Source organism: Mastacembelus armatus, chromosome 24, assembly GCF_900324485.2.
Source record: "Mastacembelus armatus chromosome 24, fMasArm1.2, whole genome shotgun sequence".
Taxonomy (NCBI): domain Eukaryota; kingdom Metazoa; phylum Chordata; class Actinopteri; order Synbranchiformes; family Mastacembelidae; genus Mastacembelus; species Mastacembelus armatus.
Window position 1 is genome coordinate 8,497,833 of NC_046656.1, and position 18,632 is coordinate 8,516,464.

An 18,632-nucleotide genomic window follows, 5' to 3' on the forward strand; every position below is an offset into this window, starting at 1 on the left:
AGTTCATTTTTATGTATTCAGCTATTTGTCATTACTAACAAAAACCACATGAGGGCGCTGCTCCCTACAAAAATGAATGGAACTCACCTAACAAACTGCAGTTCTCTGAGAACATTGTCTAAAGCTGTCACTCATTTAATCTTAGTTTTACATGTTTGCTATAATTTTTTTTATATCATGAGGTTCCTGAGTGGTATATTAAGTTGTTTTATTAGCTTTTCTTCACTGACTCCATGTAAAATCCAGAACAGAATTTAAAATCCTCCTCAGATACAAAGCCCGTCAGGCTCCTTCATACCTTAAAGACCTTAGTACTATTACTATAGAGCCTTTGCTGTCAGAGTGGAGGTCTACTTTCCCAGAGTTTCCAGATATGGATTGGGAGGCAGAGCCTTTAACTATCAAGCTTCTCTCCCATGGAACCAGCTCCCAGTCTGGGTTCAGCAGACAGACACTCAACACTTTGAAGGTTAGGTGTAAAGCTTTCCTTTTTGACAAAGCTTATATGTCAATATGGCAATATGTCTTCCCAGTCCTGAAGTACTGTCCCTTTAAGAGGACTGACCCTTGTTTTTTCTCCGCACTTCCCGTCTGCCTGCTGCTCATCATGTGTCCAAGTTTGTTGCGCCGTCAAGATGTTTCTCCTCAATACCCTAACCTGAACATAACTTTATCCGAACCATAACCACCAGGAGGGGGCGCTATGTGACACAGTTTATCAGGGAGCAGGTCGTGACGGTGGAGCAGACAGACTCAACACCTGTCACTTTACAGTGGTCCGGACTCGATTTACCACAATGGCGGTTTTCCATGTGCTTTTGAACTGGGCTTCACAGGCGCTTGTGTTTCTGGTCTTTCTGCTTTTCGTCGCTTTCCTTGGTTACTGCTTGTACATCAAACACATTCATATGAAATATGACCACATCCCTGGGCCACCAAGAGACAGGTACGTGAAGCGGCTTGTTGTTTTAGCAGCTGATGCTAACGTGAAGTTAGTTGTTGTCTCGTCACTGAGCGTCACTTAGCTAACGCCAGCTGAACCTGTTGTGTTAACATGAACTCACTATGTTTCTGTCCTCAGTTTTTTCTTCGGACACACAGCGACGTTTTTGAGAATAATGAACAGTGGTGAAGTTGTGCACGACACATTTCTGGAGTGGTAAGCATGAGCAAAGTTAAAATAAAAGTTAAACATGGAGGTGTAACTAGGGTTAGTTACCATTATGTAACGTAAATGTTAAACTTTAGTCGTAATGGAAACGTCATAAAACTTCGCTGCAGACACTTAAGTTTTGTCATAACATTAGCGCTGTTCAGTGGGGCCTGTAGTTCAGTTCAGTAACTATTCATCTACACATTGTTACAGGCTGTAGCCAGATATAGGATATATTTATATCGTGACATGGATTTTGAGTTCCGGTTTTGGACCTTTATTTTTATTTCAGGTTTTCAGTAGCGCTTATGTTAAATACAGGTAGATTTATATTTGTAAGGGAAATTAGTTTCACCTGTATTTAGTTAGCCTTTGTCCCCAGTGTACTCTTGCTTTCCTTTGTTCTCTATTGGAGTATTGCGTAAGTTTAGAGAAAGTTTGGAGAGAAAGCAGTGAAGTAAATGATTCTAGTTTTTACACCGAGTGAAACAAAGAACTGTTGTCCTGCATTTGGGTCCTATTTCTCTCCTTCACCATCATCATCCCACACCACACCAACACCTTAACAGAATACCCCAACCAAGAATGGACTCAGCAGGCAGGGTGTGGAGGACTCAAGAGGAGGAGTTTGTCTCGGAATGCCTCGGTGCCTTAGATGTCTTCCACACCTCTGACGACTACGGGGGGGGTACTCGTCTTGTGTTACGGGCTGGAGGATATCGTCCGGCATCCACTAGGCTACATCTTCAAGGTGAGCTTGGATGTTAGTCTCCCTTTTGCTGCCATCCGCGCCTTGCTGAAGACGTGACGGAGCCTGCGGCTTCCCTCTCCACGAAGCTTGGCTGTGGTGCCATGCCTAGCGCCCAAAACCCCGCTGAGGTTGTGCACAGGACACCAGAACCTCTGCGCCGACGAGGCTGTCCCCGCTGAGGTTCCATAGCACCTTCCAGAACCTCAATACGCTGGTGAGGCCGTCCCCACTGTGGTTCCTTTCTAGCTGCGTGGACCCCAGTATGCCAACGAAGCCGTCCCTGCTGTGGGTTCCCCCATGACTTCTGGAAGAACCTGGTCATTCAATATGTAGCAGGGGTTTCTGAGAGTCTTAAACGGATTTTTGGGAAACATCAGATACCAGTCCACTTCAAACCCACCAACACACTGAGACAGAGACTGGTTCACCTGAAAGACCAGATACCAAAACAGAAGAGGAGCAATGTGGTGTATGCTGTCCAGTGTAAGGAAGAATGCTCAGAACTCTACAATGGAGAAACCAAACAACCACTCAACAGGAGGATGGCCCAGCACAGGAGGAGCAGCGTCTCAGGACCACAGTCAGCTGTGTACCTCCATTTAGAAGAAACAGGACACTCTTTTGAAGACAGTGAGGTACACATTTTGGACAGGGAAGATAGATGGTTTGAAAGAGGAGTCAGAGAAGCCATCTACAGTGGGTACGGAAAGTATTCAGACCCCTTTAAATTTTTCACTCTTTGTGTCATTGCAGCCATTTGCCAAAATCAAAAAAGTTCATTTTATTTCTCATTAATGTACACTCAGCACCCCATCTTGACAGAAAAAAACAGAAATGTAGAAATTTTTGCAAATTTATTAAAAAAGAAAAACTGAAATATCACATGGTCATAAGTATTCAGACCCTGTGCTCAGTATTGAGTAGAAGCACCCTTTTGAGCTAGTACAGCCATGAGTCTTCTTGGGAAAGATGCAACAAAGTTTTTCACACCTGGATTTGGGGATCCTCTGCCATTCTTCCTTGCAGATCCTCTCCAGTTCTGTCAGGTTGGATGGTGAACGTTGGTGGACAGCCATTTTCAGGTCTCTCCAGAGATGCTCAATTGGGTTTAGGTCAGGGCTCTGGCTGGGCCAGTCAAGAACGGTCACAGAGTTGTTCCGAAGCCACTCCTTTGTTATTTTAGCTGTGTGCTTAGGGTCATTGTCCTATTGAAAGGTGAACCTTCGGCCCAGTCTGAGGTCCTGAGCACTCTGGAAGAGGTTTTCTTCCAGGATATCTCTGTACTTGGCCACATTCATCTTTCCTTCAATTGCAACCAATCGTCCTGTCCCTGCAGCTGAAAAACACCCACACAACATGATGCTCCCACCACCATGTTTCATTGTAGGGATTGTATTGGGCAGGTGATGAGCAGTGCCTGGTTTTCTCCACACATACCGCTTAGAATTAACGCCAAAAAGTTCAATCTTGGTCTCATCAGACCAGGGAATCTCATCTCATTTCTCATAGTCTGGGAGTCCTTCATGTGTTTTTTGGCAAACTCTATGCGGGCTTTCATGTGTCTTGCACTGAGGAGAGGCTTCCATCGGGCCACTCTGCCATAAAACCCTGACTGGTGGAGGGCTGCAGTGATAGTTGACTTTGTGGAACTTTCTCCCATCTCCCTACTGCATCTCTGGAGCTCAGCCACAGTGATCTTTGGGTTCTTCTTTACCTCTCTCACTAAGACTCTTCTCCCACGATTGCTCAGTTTGGCTGGACGGCCAGGTCTAGGAAGAGTTCTGGTCATCCCAAACTTTTTCCATTTGAGGATTATGGAGGCCACTGTGCTCTTAGGAACCTTGAGTGCTGCAGAAATTCTTTTGTAACATTGGCCAGATCTGTGCCTTGCCACAATTCTGTCTCTGAGCTCCTTGGGCAGTTCCTTCGACCTCATGATTCTCATTTGCTCTAACATGCACTGTGAGCTGTAAGATCTTATATAGACAGGTGTGCCTTTCCTAATCAAGTCCAATCAGTTTAATTAAACACAGCTGGACTCCAATAAAGGAGTAGAACCATCTCAAGGAGGATCAGAAGAAATGGACAGCATGTGAGTTAAATATGAGTGTCACTGCAAAGGGTCTGAATACTTATGACCATGTGATATTTCAGTTTTTCTTTTTCAATAAATGTGCAAAAATTTCTACATTTCTGTTTTTTTCTATCAAGATGGGGTGCTGAGTGTACATTAATGAGAAATAAAATGAACTTTTTTGATTTTGGCAAATGGCTGCAATGACACAAAGAGTGAAGAATTTAAAGGGGTCTGAATACTTTCCGTACCCACTGTATGTCCAAGTGGAGAAACCCTCTCCCAACAGGGGTGGAGGACTCAGACATAACCTATCTTCAATATACCAGGCTGCCCTTTCATCTGTTCCCAGGAAATTAAGGAACAAATCCAATGTTTCTCAGGAAGGACAGACTCTGCAGACAGTTGGAGAATCAGAATGAGTCCACCATTAGAGCCTAACGACCCTCACCTGACCTCACTCCTTTGGTCACTTAACGAGCCTATTCAGACCAGGTGTGAAGTGAAACCAACTCAGGGGTGCGTGGTCTAACGACTCTCACCTGATTTGCTTAGCCCACTTAGTGAGCCTATTGGGCAAAGGGTGGAGTGAAACTAACCAGGGAAATAAATTTGGAGGTTCCAGTCCAGCTTCTCTCAGACAGTGTCATCAGTAATTTAGAATTGGTTCGGTTATGTGGCATCAGACGCAGAACAAACAACACCCCGCTGCAAAGTGTGTTTGAAGTCTGTTTCTAGCAAAGCTGGCATTACTACCAAAATGTACTGCAGCACCTCAAACGGAGGCATGTTGCCGAGTGGGGGAGATGGTGCGTCCTACAAAATGAATAAGACCGTGGAAGCACAAGCACACCCGTGGGGGAAAAACAATTGAAACCGTAAATCCGATTTTTTGTGAAAAAATATGGGATTTTTTTTTTTTTTTTAGGCCATATCGCCCAGCCCTAGTCTCCCGGTTGAGTCAGAAGTATGGTTCGTTTTGGCTCTCTATCCATTGTTCTTTGTCGGAGTATTGCCTAAGTTCATGGAGAGAAAGTAGGTTTTAGACGGCCATTGGCGAAGTGAGTAGAGTTTTGTTAGTACGCCGAGTGGCGAATTAAATGATTCTGATTTTTACACCGAGTGAAATAAACTGTTGTCGTGCATTTGGGTCCTATGCTTCTCCTTCACCATCATCATCATCATCCCACACCACACCAACACCTTAACACATAGTCCTGCAGTGGCGCCCCCAGAAAATTTTCACAGGGGTGGCCAGAGAAAATCTTGGGTTGGCACACCAAATTGGGCCTCGAAGTGGTACCCCAGATTGAGTTCAGCTTGTGCCTGTCGATGCATGCTCCTTGACTCTTTTCCATTAAAAAAACAATATATATCAAACACTTTTACCTCAATTTTGAGAAACACACAAACATTTTGAAAAAACATTTCATATTTTTTTAAAACCGCCATTTCTCTGTAAATTGACGCTCCACCGCGGTCAGCACGCACATTGACTAAAATAGCTCATAGACGTCAGCGTCTGATAACGCTACTCTCTCAACTGTTTAAATGATAACATTAAGGCCGATACTACTTAAAATTAATATTACAGCATTAATTTACTTACTGGTTAGCTTTCTGGACTGTGTGAACTGGCTTCTACTGAATAGCAGGCTGCTAGCCGCCAGTGTTAGCCTGCCGCAGTGTCCTTCTCAGACAGAGAGAAGATTCTTGAAAACGGACAACCTGGAGAGGAAATTAGAGTGAAAATGTGCGAGGGGACTAAGTTAATTTATTACAGATTACGAAAAAGTGTGCGATCTAATTAATATACTTCATGGCTGTCAGACGCGTTGCTTCTTCTTCTCCTGCTGACTACTTCTGTCTCTTCTTCTGTCGAAGCACTAAACGCCTTTTGGGACATTATCGCCCCCTACAGGTGGAGGTTGGATTTGCTATTACCTGTCAGTTGAAATTGGTGAGCAGCAGCGCAGGGTTGTATATATATTCTCTTCGTGAATCATTTACTTATGATTGATTTATTTATTTATTAATTTAGGCTTTGCATTTATGTCTTGATTGAAGATGACTGTATGGTTTGTGTGCCCTGAATATGATTTATTAAAAGAGTGGAGCTTCTCTGGGGGGGCCAGTGGGGTGGCCAGCAATTTTCCAGGGGGGGGCACCATTGAGTCCGTGGTGTGTTATCTGAGATTAAACGTGACTGTTCTTCTTTACATATTAAATAAAGCTTTATTTTGTAGTACTTACTGTGTCTATTGCGTGCTGTTTTCCCAAATCAAATTTATTTCATAATTGTCATTTACAGGGCCAAAATCTATGGGCCTGTTTACAGGATAAATGTTCTGCATTACGTCGGACTTTATGTGAACTGTCCAGAGGCAACCAAGGTAAATATTACACACAGCATTAGTGTTAAAGTGCACAGATAGAAAGGTCTGCTTGGGATTAATTACTTGGAAATACATTAGGTTAGCACTTTTAATGTTTCTGGTTTCAGGAAATCCTGATGTCCCCAAAATACCCCAAAGACAGCTTCTATAAAAGAGTCTTTAACCTGTTTGGTCAAAGGTAATTTATTGGACCGTCTACTACTACACTATGGTTATCTCATCAATGCAGGTTGCGTACCACATAGAACTGGTCTAACAAAACTTTTGTAATAATAATCATAACAAATGTTAAAATTGTCACACTGGCATTATTGAGTAACATAACAACTGAAGTAATCATGGCATGTTTTTCCTACATTTGTCAATATTTACAGTTTTTTACCTTATTTCAACCTTACTTTTAACATTTTGAAGGTATTGTGTTCCACGTCTCTCTTGAAGGTTCTTAGGTAATGGGCTGATAACAGCACAGGACCATAAGCAGTGGTATAAACAGCGCCGGATCATGGACCCTGCATTCAGCAGCTTGTGAGTTATTTACTTTGTCAAAGAAAGAGCATGAAGTTGCTCAGTTTGATTTTATTGGCAATGTTTACAATTATTGTAGATCCTTCTGGATTATTGGTAAGTTCATCAGTTTCTTTAGTGTGATGTTATACTTTTACAGAATTTCCATGTAAGTTTGCAGGTATGTCTTGACAGGGTCATTCCACCTCCTAAATCTACCATTATTTGCAGGTATTTGAGAGGTCTAATGGGCGCATTCAACGACAGAGCAGAGAAACTGATGAGTAAACTTACGGATATTGCTGATAGCAAAGCAGAGACCCACATGCTCAACCTAATGAACTGTGTTACCCTTGATGTTATTGCTAAGGTACTGTGCCATAGTCTTGTACCAGGTTTTTCTTGAATGTGAAGCACAAGATTATCACAGAAGTTTATCTAATCAAGTCATAACTGTCTTAGTAGGGCTTATATAAGTTGTTTCTTTGGTATTTCTCAGGTTGCTTTTGGTGTGGATTTAGACCTGCTGAACAATAGTTCACCTTTCCCTAAAGCCATCGAGACATCTCTAAAAGGGTTGGTGTACTATGCCCGAGACCCCCTTTTTCAGGTACAACTTCACTATAACATTATGCATCTATCCATCCATCCATTATCTATACCCGCTTATTCATATTTAGGGTCACAGGGATCTGCTGGAGCCTATACCAGCTGCTTTTGGGTGAAGGGCAGGGGTACACCCTGGAGGGGTCACCATTCCATCACTGGGCACTATAACATTATATGGAGTACAAATAGTAAACATTTTGTAAAGTGTGTAACATTTTAAAAACTTACATTTCCAGTTCAAACCCCAAAACTGGTCATTCATTAATGAGGTGAGGGAAGCCTGTCACCTGCTTCGCAAAACTGGAGCTAAGTGGATCCATGAAAGAAAGACAGCCATGGAAAATGGTGAAGACGTCCCCAAGGACATCCTCTCACAAATCATCAAATCTGCTGGCCAAGGTTACCTTTCTTGGAGTTGTGATTCAATAAGAAGAATATTAAAATATCCTTGTATTCAAAAATTAAACCAAATGATAAAGCCTTATATGCAGTTGTTATTGTCTAAATTTCCACATCTTGATGTGGTTGATTTATTTTATATGAATGCCTGTGTTTACAAGGAATATTAAAGGACATCAGTTGAATATTAGTTTACATGTTTTTTTGTCATTCCAGAGGAAAACATGACTAAAGAAGATGAGGAGTTCATGTTGGACAATTTTGTTACATTCTTCATTGCAGGTGAGTCTGTGTTACGTCTGCTTCAGTGTGTTCACAGTAATTCATGCACTCTGTTGTAAACAGTTTGTTTCTATCTGCATGGACATAGTCAATCTAATGACAAACTTTGAATATTTAAATATATATAGGTATAGGTAATAAATATAGGTAATTGTTCAACAGTAATTCTTGAACAAAAGGTCTGTTTCAGTATCACAGTTTTATTTTTACTTTTACTATTTATTATGGCCATCTCTGTTTACATCATTAATGTTCTATTTCATCCTTTCTGACCGCCAGAGGGCGGTGCTGTAAGCACTGAATGTTCCCTTCACGCATGCGCAGTTCGAGTATTTATACCAACAAAGTCACGTGTGACCCTGGATGACCCCCGGAGGTAATCCAAGGCTCTTTTCCTCTTTTCTTCTCGCGCGCGGTTCGCATGGTGGCCGATTGCTTTGCAAGCGGCACATTCCTTACCAGTTGCTGGGAGCCCCGTGACCCAAGTGGTCGGAGAAGCGGATTCGCCCTCCAGGGGCTGCGACTGTGGATTCGGGATCTTCCCGTTGTTACATTACCCGGGAGGTAATAATTGTACGCTCTTTCGCTGTGGGTGCACCGCAGCAGCAAAAGTTGTTTTCTGTTGGAGTGCCGAATTTGTTGGTGACGGTGGCGTTTGCGCTCCCCTCTCCCATTGTTTCTTTTTCTCTCGGCATCGGACGCATTGTGTGTCCGCCTCGGTGAAAACGCTGTGGTTGTTCTTTGTTAGTGCTATCGCAGTGCTGGTGGTGACGGTACACCCGCCTTCAGCCTCTATTGGTGACGGCAGCGTTCGCGCTCCCCGCTCCCACATCGGCTTTTGCTGCATCATTTCTCCCCTGCGGGTGAGTTGTTGTACCTGCCTTCTCTGTGAACACAACAAGAAAAGGAGGGAAGTGCACTCACCTCAGCCGCCATTGGTGACGGCAGCGTTCGCGCTCCCCACTCCCAACTGGGTTGCTGCATCGTCTCTACCTTGCGGGGGGGACGCTGTGTCGGGTTTTTCTTTGAAATAATAATTAAAAAAAAATTTTTAAAAAAGGGAGACATACAGTCAGCACTCTCAGCCACTACTGGTGACGGCATCGTTCGCGCTCCCCGCTCCCAGTTTCTGGCACTTGGATTACTCCCCTGGGCGGCGGTTGCAGCATCAGGGGCGTATCAGCCATTTGGTACTGGGGCAGACAGCAAAGCCTCTCAGCATGGAGGGGGCTCACTGCTGTGTGAACTGTGGTGACAGGCTTCAACCGGACGATGGGCACGACCTCTGCCCGGCCTGCCTCGGCCCGGATCACCTGAGGGAAGGGTTGTCTGACAACCCGTGCATGAACTGCAGCTACTTGCCTCGGGCACAGAGGGTAGCCAGGTTGGCACTGCTGACACCGGGGGATGAGGGTGACCTCCCCCCCTCAGGACGAGTGGCGCTAGGGCCCCCTCGGCGGTCAAGGCGCCTGGCTGAGCCCGCGGTGACAACGGCCCCCCCTAGGAAGAGGACAAGGGTCGGACGTGGGCTTTCCTCGAGAGTTGACAGGCTGTCAGCAGAATTAGCGGAGATGAGATCTGTGTTCTTGACTCAACACGCAGACCCTCCAGCAGCGGTGGCAGTGCCACCCTCTCCGCCTGGGCCCAGTTGGGCCCCGGAGGAAGATGTCCTTTCCAGGGTGTCCGCGGATCCTTAAAAAGTCTTAAATTCCATATTATAAAACTAAGGCCTTAATTAGCATTAAAATGTCTTAAATTCGCATTTCAAAGGTCTTAAAATGAAATCTGACCCCGTAAAGAAGATTTTATTTTCATCTTGAAATCAATTTGAAAGCCTTTCGCGTATTTGTTACGCAAAACGAAATAGGCGGAACCAACTAAAATACGCGTTTGAGGGGAGTTTATTTAACACATGCTTTCCGGCAGCTGCATGAAGTGCAGGGAAGTTTCAGCATTAGTCTTTTACCATGGGTAAATGTAAATTTAATGACAATTGGTTACAAAACCCTAAAGTCCAAGTTAGTGGCAACGTGTTCGAGGTCCGGTGCAGGCTGTGCAAAAAAAATGTAAAACTCGGAACAATGGGTATGAAAGCTTTGGAGACCCACATGTGGTGTGAATAAGACAAAGCGGCTGTGGAAACCAGTCGGAAAACACCTGGCATTTTATTTTTGTTTTACTCAATAAATCAAACGGTGTGTAAACAGTGTATATCAATAAACAGTGTGTTATGGCAATTGGTTGTATTGTGGGATGTTTTATTTTATTTCTACAAAATTGGTCTTAAATTTCATTCAGCGTGGTATTAAAAAGGTCAAAAAGTCTTAAATCTAGCTCTTAGAAACCTGCAGATACCCTGCTTTCATTGGCCGCCTCAGCTTCCCAGTTTACAGATGATGCTGAGGAAGAGCCCTCTCAGGCTTCAGGCCCGAGTTCGGTATCCTCTGGTCACAGCTCGGCGAGTACCACAGGGGACACTTCAATGCAAGACCTAATGCGCATGGCGCTGGGGTGCTTGAATATAGAGATCCCACAGCAGGTGGACCCGAACCCCCAGAGTGCCTTCTTCAGGCATGGGCGGCCTCCTACGGCCTTTGTTGTTCCCCCTTCCAGAGAATATCTGGAGGAGCTACATACCTGCTGGCGGGACCCAAGAGCCAGGTCTCGGCTTTCAGCAGATGGTCGAGTCCTAGCATCCATACACAACGCAGCGGAGGCTGGCTTGGCACACATGCCAGCGGTAGAGCCAGCGGTGGCCTCCCTCATTGTGACACCTGAGGAGGCCCTGCGCCCCACTGTCCGGTGCCCGCGGCCCCAATGCTTTCACCGCGGGTGTTCACTCGGTGTGTGAAAGCGGCTCTTGCTCCCTTGCAAGCCGGGGGGTTCAAGCTGTTACCATACCTGGACGATTGGCTGGTCTGCGCCAAATCCCAGGCTCAGGCCACTCGGGACACGGCTCGTCTGTTGTCCCACGTGGCCAGGTTAGGCTTCCGGGTCAATCCGGACAAGAGCTGTCTGATCCCCTCTCAGTCGGTGACCTTCATCGGGATGTCCTTGGACACAGTCTCCATGATGGCTCGCCCAACCCCGACTCGGGTGGGCGACATTCTTCGCCTGCTCCGCCACTTCAGTTGGGGCAGGTCGCTGCCCTACATCATGTTTCTCCGTCTTCTGGGCAAGCTAACCTCTGTCTCGCAGGTTGTTCCTCTGGGCGTGCTGTACATACGCCTCCTTCAGAGATGGCTGAACGGCTTCCACCTGGATGCAGAGCGCCACAGGCGTCAGAGGCTCCGGGTATCAGGGCGGTGCCTTCGTGCCCTAGCTCCTTGGCGGAGCAGGGCACGAAGGGGGGTCCAGGGGGTTCCCCATGGGCACTGTAGTGTCGCGGAGAGAAGTTGTCTCTACGGACGCTTGCCCCACAGGATGGGGAGCAGTGTGGCAACACAGGATGTCACAGGGGCAGTGGCCTGTCAGGGAACGCACCGTCCACATCAATGTGTTGGAACTGCGAGCGGTGCATCGAGCCCTCGAGTACTTTTTGCCATGTCTAAGCGGAAGACACGTGCTTATTCAGTCGGACAATACCTCGACCGTCTATCACGTCAATCATCAAGGGGGGACCAGGTCGGCGCAGCTTCTGAAGGCGTCCTGGGACCTTTTGGTGTGGGCCGCACCACGCCTGGCCAGCCTGCGGGCAATATACCTAACAGGAGAGAGGAACCAGCTCGCAGACTACCTCTCTATGCTCTATGCTCTAGCCCATCCCTGGCCCCGGGGTCTTTTGTATGCCTTCCCGCTGCTATCCCTTGTGGTTCCAACACTCCACAGGGTTCTTCGGGAGGGTCACAGACTGTTATTGGTGGCCCCCTTCTGGCCTGCACGGCCATGGTTCCTACTGCTGTGCGAGCTCTGTCGAGGCAGGCCATGGTGCCTTACGCACAGGGCAGACCTTCTGTCCCAGCTGGGAGGGAGGATCTGGCACCCCAATCCTCAACGTCTCCAGCTGTGGGTTTGGCCCCTGGAGGGTCCGAACTGCAGCGGACAGTTCTCTCGGACCCTGTCTGGCAGACCATCCTGAATGCGAGGGCACTGTCCACTCGCCAGCAGTATGAGAACAGGTGGAAGCTGTTCTCACAGTGGTGTGTTGAGCGTGCGGAGGATCCGGTATCTTGCTCAGTGGCCACGATCCTGGATTTCCTTCAATCCCTCCTGGAGAGGGGCCGTTCCACCTCTACCCTGAAAGTTTATGTGGCTGCGATATCATGTCACCATGTTTGGGTGGGCCACAATACGGTGGGACGTCACACCCTGGTATCTCTTTTTCTGAAGGGCGCCCGGCGCTTGTGCCCTCCGACACGCCCATGTGCACCGGCATGGGACCTGCCGCTGGTACTGGAGGCCATGTGCATTGATGTTGTGCTCAGAACCTGTTCTTGTGCCGCTATGATTAGTGCCTCAGTGCTGTCTTTCAGTCCAGCCTTTTCCAGCCACTGGTAGGACTTTTCGATATCAGCCACTTCTTCTATTTGTCTGTGGTACATACTGTGCAGGGGTTTGTCCTGCCATGATGGTTCTTGCTCCTCCGTCTCCTCCTCGGGCTCCTGCTGCCTGAGATATTCACTAATCACTCCATCACTCGGGGCCACCTTCCTGATGTACTCATGGATTTTTGCTGTTTCATTTCAGATGGTGGATCTGACGCTCACCAGTCCTCAGCCTTGTTCCTTCCTCTTAGTGTACAGTCTCAAGATGCTGGATTTGGAGTTAAACCCTCCATGTTTTGACATCAGTGTCCTCTATCTCCTCTTGGCCAGCTTATTATGCCATTAGGGTATCTGATGACTAGCAGGGCATAGGTTTTAATAGTTTGGAGCTTGTTCTTCCCCTTTAGCTGACTTCTTAGGACTTGCCTTACTCTCTGTAGGTATTTGCCTGTGGCTGCGTTCCTTGCGACTTGGGTTTTGTTGTTTATTCCTGTTGTATCAAACCGTGACTCCAGAACCGAGGCACGTACCAAACCGTGGGTTCTGGGTACTGTTCCACTGCTAATATATATATATATATATATATATATATATATATATATATATATATATATATATATATATATATATATATATATATATATATATATATATATATATATATATATCTGACGCTGTATGTATATATATATATATAAATAAAAATTTCCCTTCTCACCCCTATGGGTGGTGTGTCTTCCTCAATCTCGGGTCCTCTACCAGAGGCCTGGGAGTTTGAGGGTTCTTCGCAGTATCTTAGCTGTTCCTAGCACTGCGCTCTTCTGGACTGAGATCTCTGATGTTGTTCCTGGGATCTGTTGGAGCCACTCTCCCAGTTTGGGGGTCACAGCCCCGAGGGTGCCGATTACCACGGGGACCACTGTTGCCTTCACCTTCCACATCTTTTCCAACTCTTCTTTAAGCCCTTGGTATTTCTCCAGCTTCTCGTGTTCCTTCTTTCTGATGTTGCTGTCACTTGGGACTGCTACATCTACCACTACGGCTTTCTTCTGCTGTTTGTCCACCACTACTATGTGGACATAGTCCCCGACATGCTCAACACAAGAGCAGCTGACCTGAGAGTGAAGATCGTAGGCAAGATGGAAACCTGGAACCTCCGCAGCCGGTTACCAAGACTAAGTGAAGTACTCTCTGAAAGTCTACTAGAAGATGTGAATGCAGCATTACGAACAATCCCCACTGTGACCATCACCGAGACCAACAAGCTGATATACACCACGGCAACAGTGATCCTTGAGATGCTTGGCCACAGAATACATTCCACCACCAAGGAGCAGTACCCTGCCTGGAGAAGGAGGTTAGAGGCAAAAATAAGGGCAACACGGAGAGAAGTCAGCCAACTATCAGAACTGCAGAGAAGGGGGATGAAGTTGGGTAAGAAATACAGCAGGCTGTCCATACCAGAGGCCCTGGAGACTGCCAAACAACAACTCACAGCCCTGGCCACACTCCTGAAGAGGTACACCAGAGAAATAGAAGCACGGAGAATAAACAGGATGTTCTCCACCGAACCATCCAAGGTGTACTCTCAGTGGGAGGGCAGTAACACGAGGGCAGACCCACCAAGGCTGGAGACTGAACAATACTGGAAAAACATATGGGAGAGGGAGGCATCACACAACACCAATGCCCAGTGGCTGGCAGACCTGAGAGCAGACCACAGCAACCTCCCTGAACAAGAACCAGTAACCATCGCAACGGCAGATATCCGAGAAAGGGTCTCCAACATGAAGGACAGCACCGGGGCCTGACATGATCCACACCTACTGGCTAAAGAAGCTAACTGCCCTCCATGAACGCCTGGCAGCTCAAATGAACCAGCTGCTAATGGATGGGACTCACCCAGAGTGGCTAACTGAAGGCAGGACAGTCCTGATCCTGAAGGACCCCCAAAAGGGAGCAGTCCCATCCAACTACCGTCCGATAACCTGCCTCTGCACAACATGGAAGCTCCTGTCGGGCATCATAGCGGCTAAGATGAGTAGGCACATGGCTCAATACATGAGCGGGGCCCAGAAAGGAATAGGTAAGGACACCAGGGGAGCAAAACACCAACTACTGGTGGATAAAGCGGTCGCTCGAGACTGTAAGACCAGGCAGACCAACCTGTGCACCGCCTGGATTGACTACAAGAAAGCCTACGACTCAATGCCTCACACATGGATCCTGGAATGCCTGGAGCTGTACAACATCAATAGGACCCTAAGAACCTTCATAAGGAACTCAATGGGACTGTGGAAAACAACCCTAGTAGCCAACCTCAAGCCAATAGGACAAGTCTCCATCAAGTGCGGCATCTACCAAGGAGATGCTCTGTCCCCGCTGCTGTTCTGCATAGGCCTGAACCCCCTCAGCCAGATCATCACTAAGACTGGCTTCGGATACCGACTGCGAAATGGGGCAACCATCAGCCACCTCCTGTACATGGATGACATCAAGCTGTATGCCAGGACTGAACGAGACATCGACTCACTGATCCATACCACCAGGATATACAGCAACGACATTGGAATGTCATTCGGACTGGACAAGTGTGGTCGAATGATAACAAAGAGAGGGAGAGTTGTCAGGACTGAAGGAGTTGAACTCCCAGAAGGCAGCATAGCGGATGTTGAGGGCAGCTACAAGTACCTTGGAATCCCACAGGCAAATGGGAACCAGGAAGAAGCCGCAAGGAAAGCAGCCACAGCCAAATACCTACAGAGGGTAAGGCAAGTCCTAAGAAGTCAGCTAAATGGGAAGAACAAGGTCCAAGACATCAACACCTATGCCCTGCCGGTCATCAGATACCCCGCTGGCATAATAAGCTGGCCAAAAGAGGACAGAGAAGCCACTGATGTCAAGACAAGGAAGCTCCTCACAATGCATGGAGGACTTCACCCCAAATCCAGCATCCTGAGACTGTACGCTAAGAGGAAGGAAGGAGGCCGGGGACTGGTGAGCGTCAGAGCCACCATCCAAGATGAAACGGCCAAGATCCATGAGTACATCAGGAAGATGGCCCCAAGCGATGGAATACTTAGTGAATATCTCAGGCAACAGAAGCCCGATGCAGAGGACGAAGAGCAAGAACCATCATGGCAGGACAAACCCCTGCACGGCATGTACCACCGACAGATACAAGAAGTGGCTGATATCGAAAAGTCCTACCGGTGGCTGGAAAAAGCTGGACTGAAAGACAGCACAGAGGCACTGATCGTAGCAGCACAAGAGCAGGCCCTGAGCACAAGATCGATAGAGGCCGGGATCTACCGCACCAGGCAGGACCCCAGGTGCAGGCTGTGCAAAGATGCCCCTGAGACAATCCAGCACATAACAGCAGGTTGTAAGATGCTAGCAGGCAGAGCGTACATGGAACGCCATAACCAAGTGGCCGGCATAGTGTACAGGAACATCTGTGCCGAGTATGGGCTGGAGGTCCCAAGGTCAAAATGGGACACGCCTCCAAAGGTGAGGGAGAATGACCGAGCTAAGATCCTGTGGGACTTCCAGATACAGACCGACAAACAGGTGATGGCTAACCAACCGGACATAGTAGTGGTGGACAAACAGCAGAAGAAAGCCGTAGTGGTAGATGTAGCAGTCCCAAGTGACAGCAACATCAGAAAGAAGGAACACGAGAAGCTGGAGAAATACCAAGGGCTCAAAGAAGAGCTAGAAAAGATGTGGAAGGTGAAGGCAACAGTGGTCCCCGTGGTAATCGGCACCCTCGGGGCTGTGACCCCCAAACTGGGAGAGTGGCTCCAACAGATCCCAGGAACAACATCAGAGATCTCAGTCCAGAAGAGCGCAGTGCTAGGAACAGCTAAGATACTGCGAAGAACCCTCAAACTCCCAGGCCTCTGGTAGAGGACCCGAGATTGAGGAAGACACACCACCCATAGGGGTGAGACGGGAATTTATTTATTTTTTTTATATATATTCTTTTTAAGCCCCATTTTCTTGGCTCAGAAAGAATATTATTGCTTTGTGTTTTGATACTCATTTGCTGTGTTTAAAGGTAATGTTCTGATTCATTTTTGCATTTGTATCATTTTAGGACAAGAAACAACAGCTAATCTATTGGCTTTTTGCACCATGGAACTTGGCAGACATCCTCATGTGCTGGAGAAGTAAGAAGAAACAATGCAGTAAAAACAGTTTCATAATATATCTGTTGAACGATGGCTTCTTATATTGGGTCTTATTTCTCAGAGTGAGGCAAGAGGTGGATGATGTCATTGGGATGAAACAGGACATTAGCTATGATGACCTGGGGCGACTGATCTATCTCTCCCAGGTACATGTCCTGAAGTTGGGGGTAAAATGGTTCAACACATTTCAGGAGTGTATTATATTCACATATAAAGTCATTGTTTTTATTCACCAACTCTATTTTAGCTTATAAGTATTTTCATTTCTAATGCTGAAGGAACATCATTAAGTGACTTCCTCTGTAAAATACACACTGCAATTCATTCACTTTTTTAAAGAACTGATAAAAAGTGAGCACTTCCCCACTGTAACTTCTACCCAGGTGCTAAAAGAGACTCTGAGGATTTATCCGACAGCTCCAGGTACATCACGTGAGCTACCTGAAGACATGGTCATTGCTGGTATCCACATACCTGAAGGAAGCAGTTGTTATGTGAGTCATTCACTTGTGTTTATGCCCCAGAATTCAAAACCTTTTTATGTTATATATCTGTTTTATATACACAAAGTAAAATGGCACTTACCAAGTATAACACACAAGAAAACGAGACCATAGAGCAATAACTTCCTCAGTTCAGCCCCTATGTGACTGGGAGATTGGAGAAATTCTTCAAGGACCCACTGACATTTGATCCTGACAGATTTCACCCAGATGCTCCCAAGTAAGTGGTGTTGAATGATTTGTGCCTGTTGACATGTTTTCTGTTGAGTCTTGTCATGTTAGAGCATTGCCACAGAAGACAGAAGGAAGTGGTCTATATTAACTGAACTTGTCATTTACCTGGTTAAGGCCTTATTACTGCTACTACCCATTTGCCCTCGGTCCACGCTCATGTCTGGGACAGAACTTTGCTCAGGTGGGTGGTGACAGAAACATTTATCAATAATCCAAACTTTCACCAAAAAGACTCAACAACATATTGAATTAACCTGACGGGAGGTTGTGGGTTTGCAGATGGAGGCTAAAGTGGTGATGGCCAAGCTGCTGCAGAGATTTGACTTCACTCTTGTCCCAGGACAGAGCTTTGACATCCTGGACACTAGCTCACTCAGACCCAAGAGTGGAGTGTTGTGTTCAGTCAGACACAGGAATCATTAGAAATAGATGGTGACACAGAACCATAACTCATAACAAAGCATATCAGTCCAGCTGGTGAAATTGGATTGTTACGCTCCTCAAACTATCTCACTAGCTTCCAGCCCAAAGTGAGTGAGTAGTTTTCTTGCTTTTTTCTAAAAAAAAAAAAATTCTATGACATTTTAATGAAATAGTATATTTGTATGAAATAATGATTGATGATATCCTAAAAATGGTGTGCAGGAAAACAAATTAGTTACTTTTTAAGTGGGTTTTAGCATCATTAGCTCTTTAATAATTTAGGTTTATTCTTCCATAACAGATAAGCCACTGACCTTTTTGTGCCTTTAACTTTGTAATGACAATATTATAAAATACATCAAATGTTTTTGCACAAATATCAATAAATCACATTGAAATGTCTCAATTGTCTAACCCAATTTATACATTTGCAAGAAACAATGAATATCAATTTAATATACTGATGATAAATTTGATGAATTTTTATGTATTCTGTGTTTATGTCTATAAAAATAAATAAATGAAATGGAAATCTGTTTACTGAACCGTATTTTCACATGGTGGCTGTAATTTTTGTTATACCATAGCATTAAGTGGCAAATCAAGTTGTTATATATATATATC

At 46.0% G+C, this 18,632-nt stretch overlaps 1 protein-coding gene across 1 annotated transcript; it reads left to right on the top strand.

The window, feature by feature from the left end:
• Positions 1-159: 159 nt before the first annotated feature.
• On the top strand, positions 160-18,420 carry LOC113137113 (cholesterol 24-hydroxylase-like). The gene is made up of 15 exons (XM_026318532.1): positions 160-946; positions 1,082-1,159; positions 6,290-6,371; positions 6,482-6,552; positions 6,816-6,902; positions 7,113-7,251; positions 7,381-7,491; positions 7,727-7,889; positions 8,106-8,171; positions 16,755-16,827; positions 16,910-16,994; positions 17,232-17,342; positions 17,483-17,571; positions 17,700-17,766; positions 17,865-18,420. Exons 1-15 carry the CDS (start codon positions 798-800, stop codon positions 18,006-18,008), a joined length of 1,515 nt encoding a protein of 504 aa, XP_026174317.1. The 5' UTR covers positions 160-797; the 3' UTR covers positions 18,009-18,420.
• Positions 18,421-18,632: the final 212 nt, after the last annotated feature.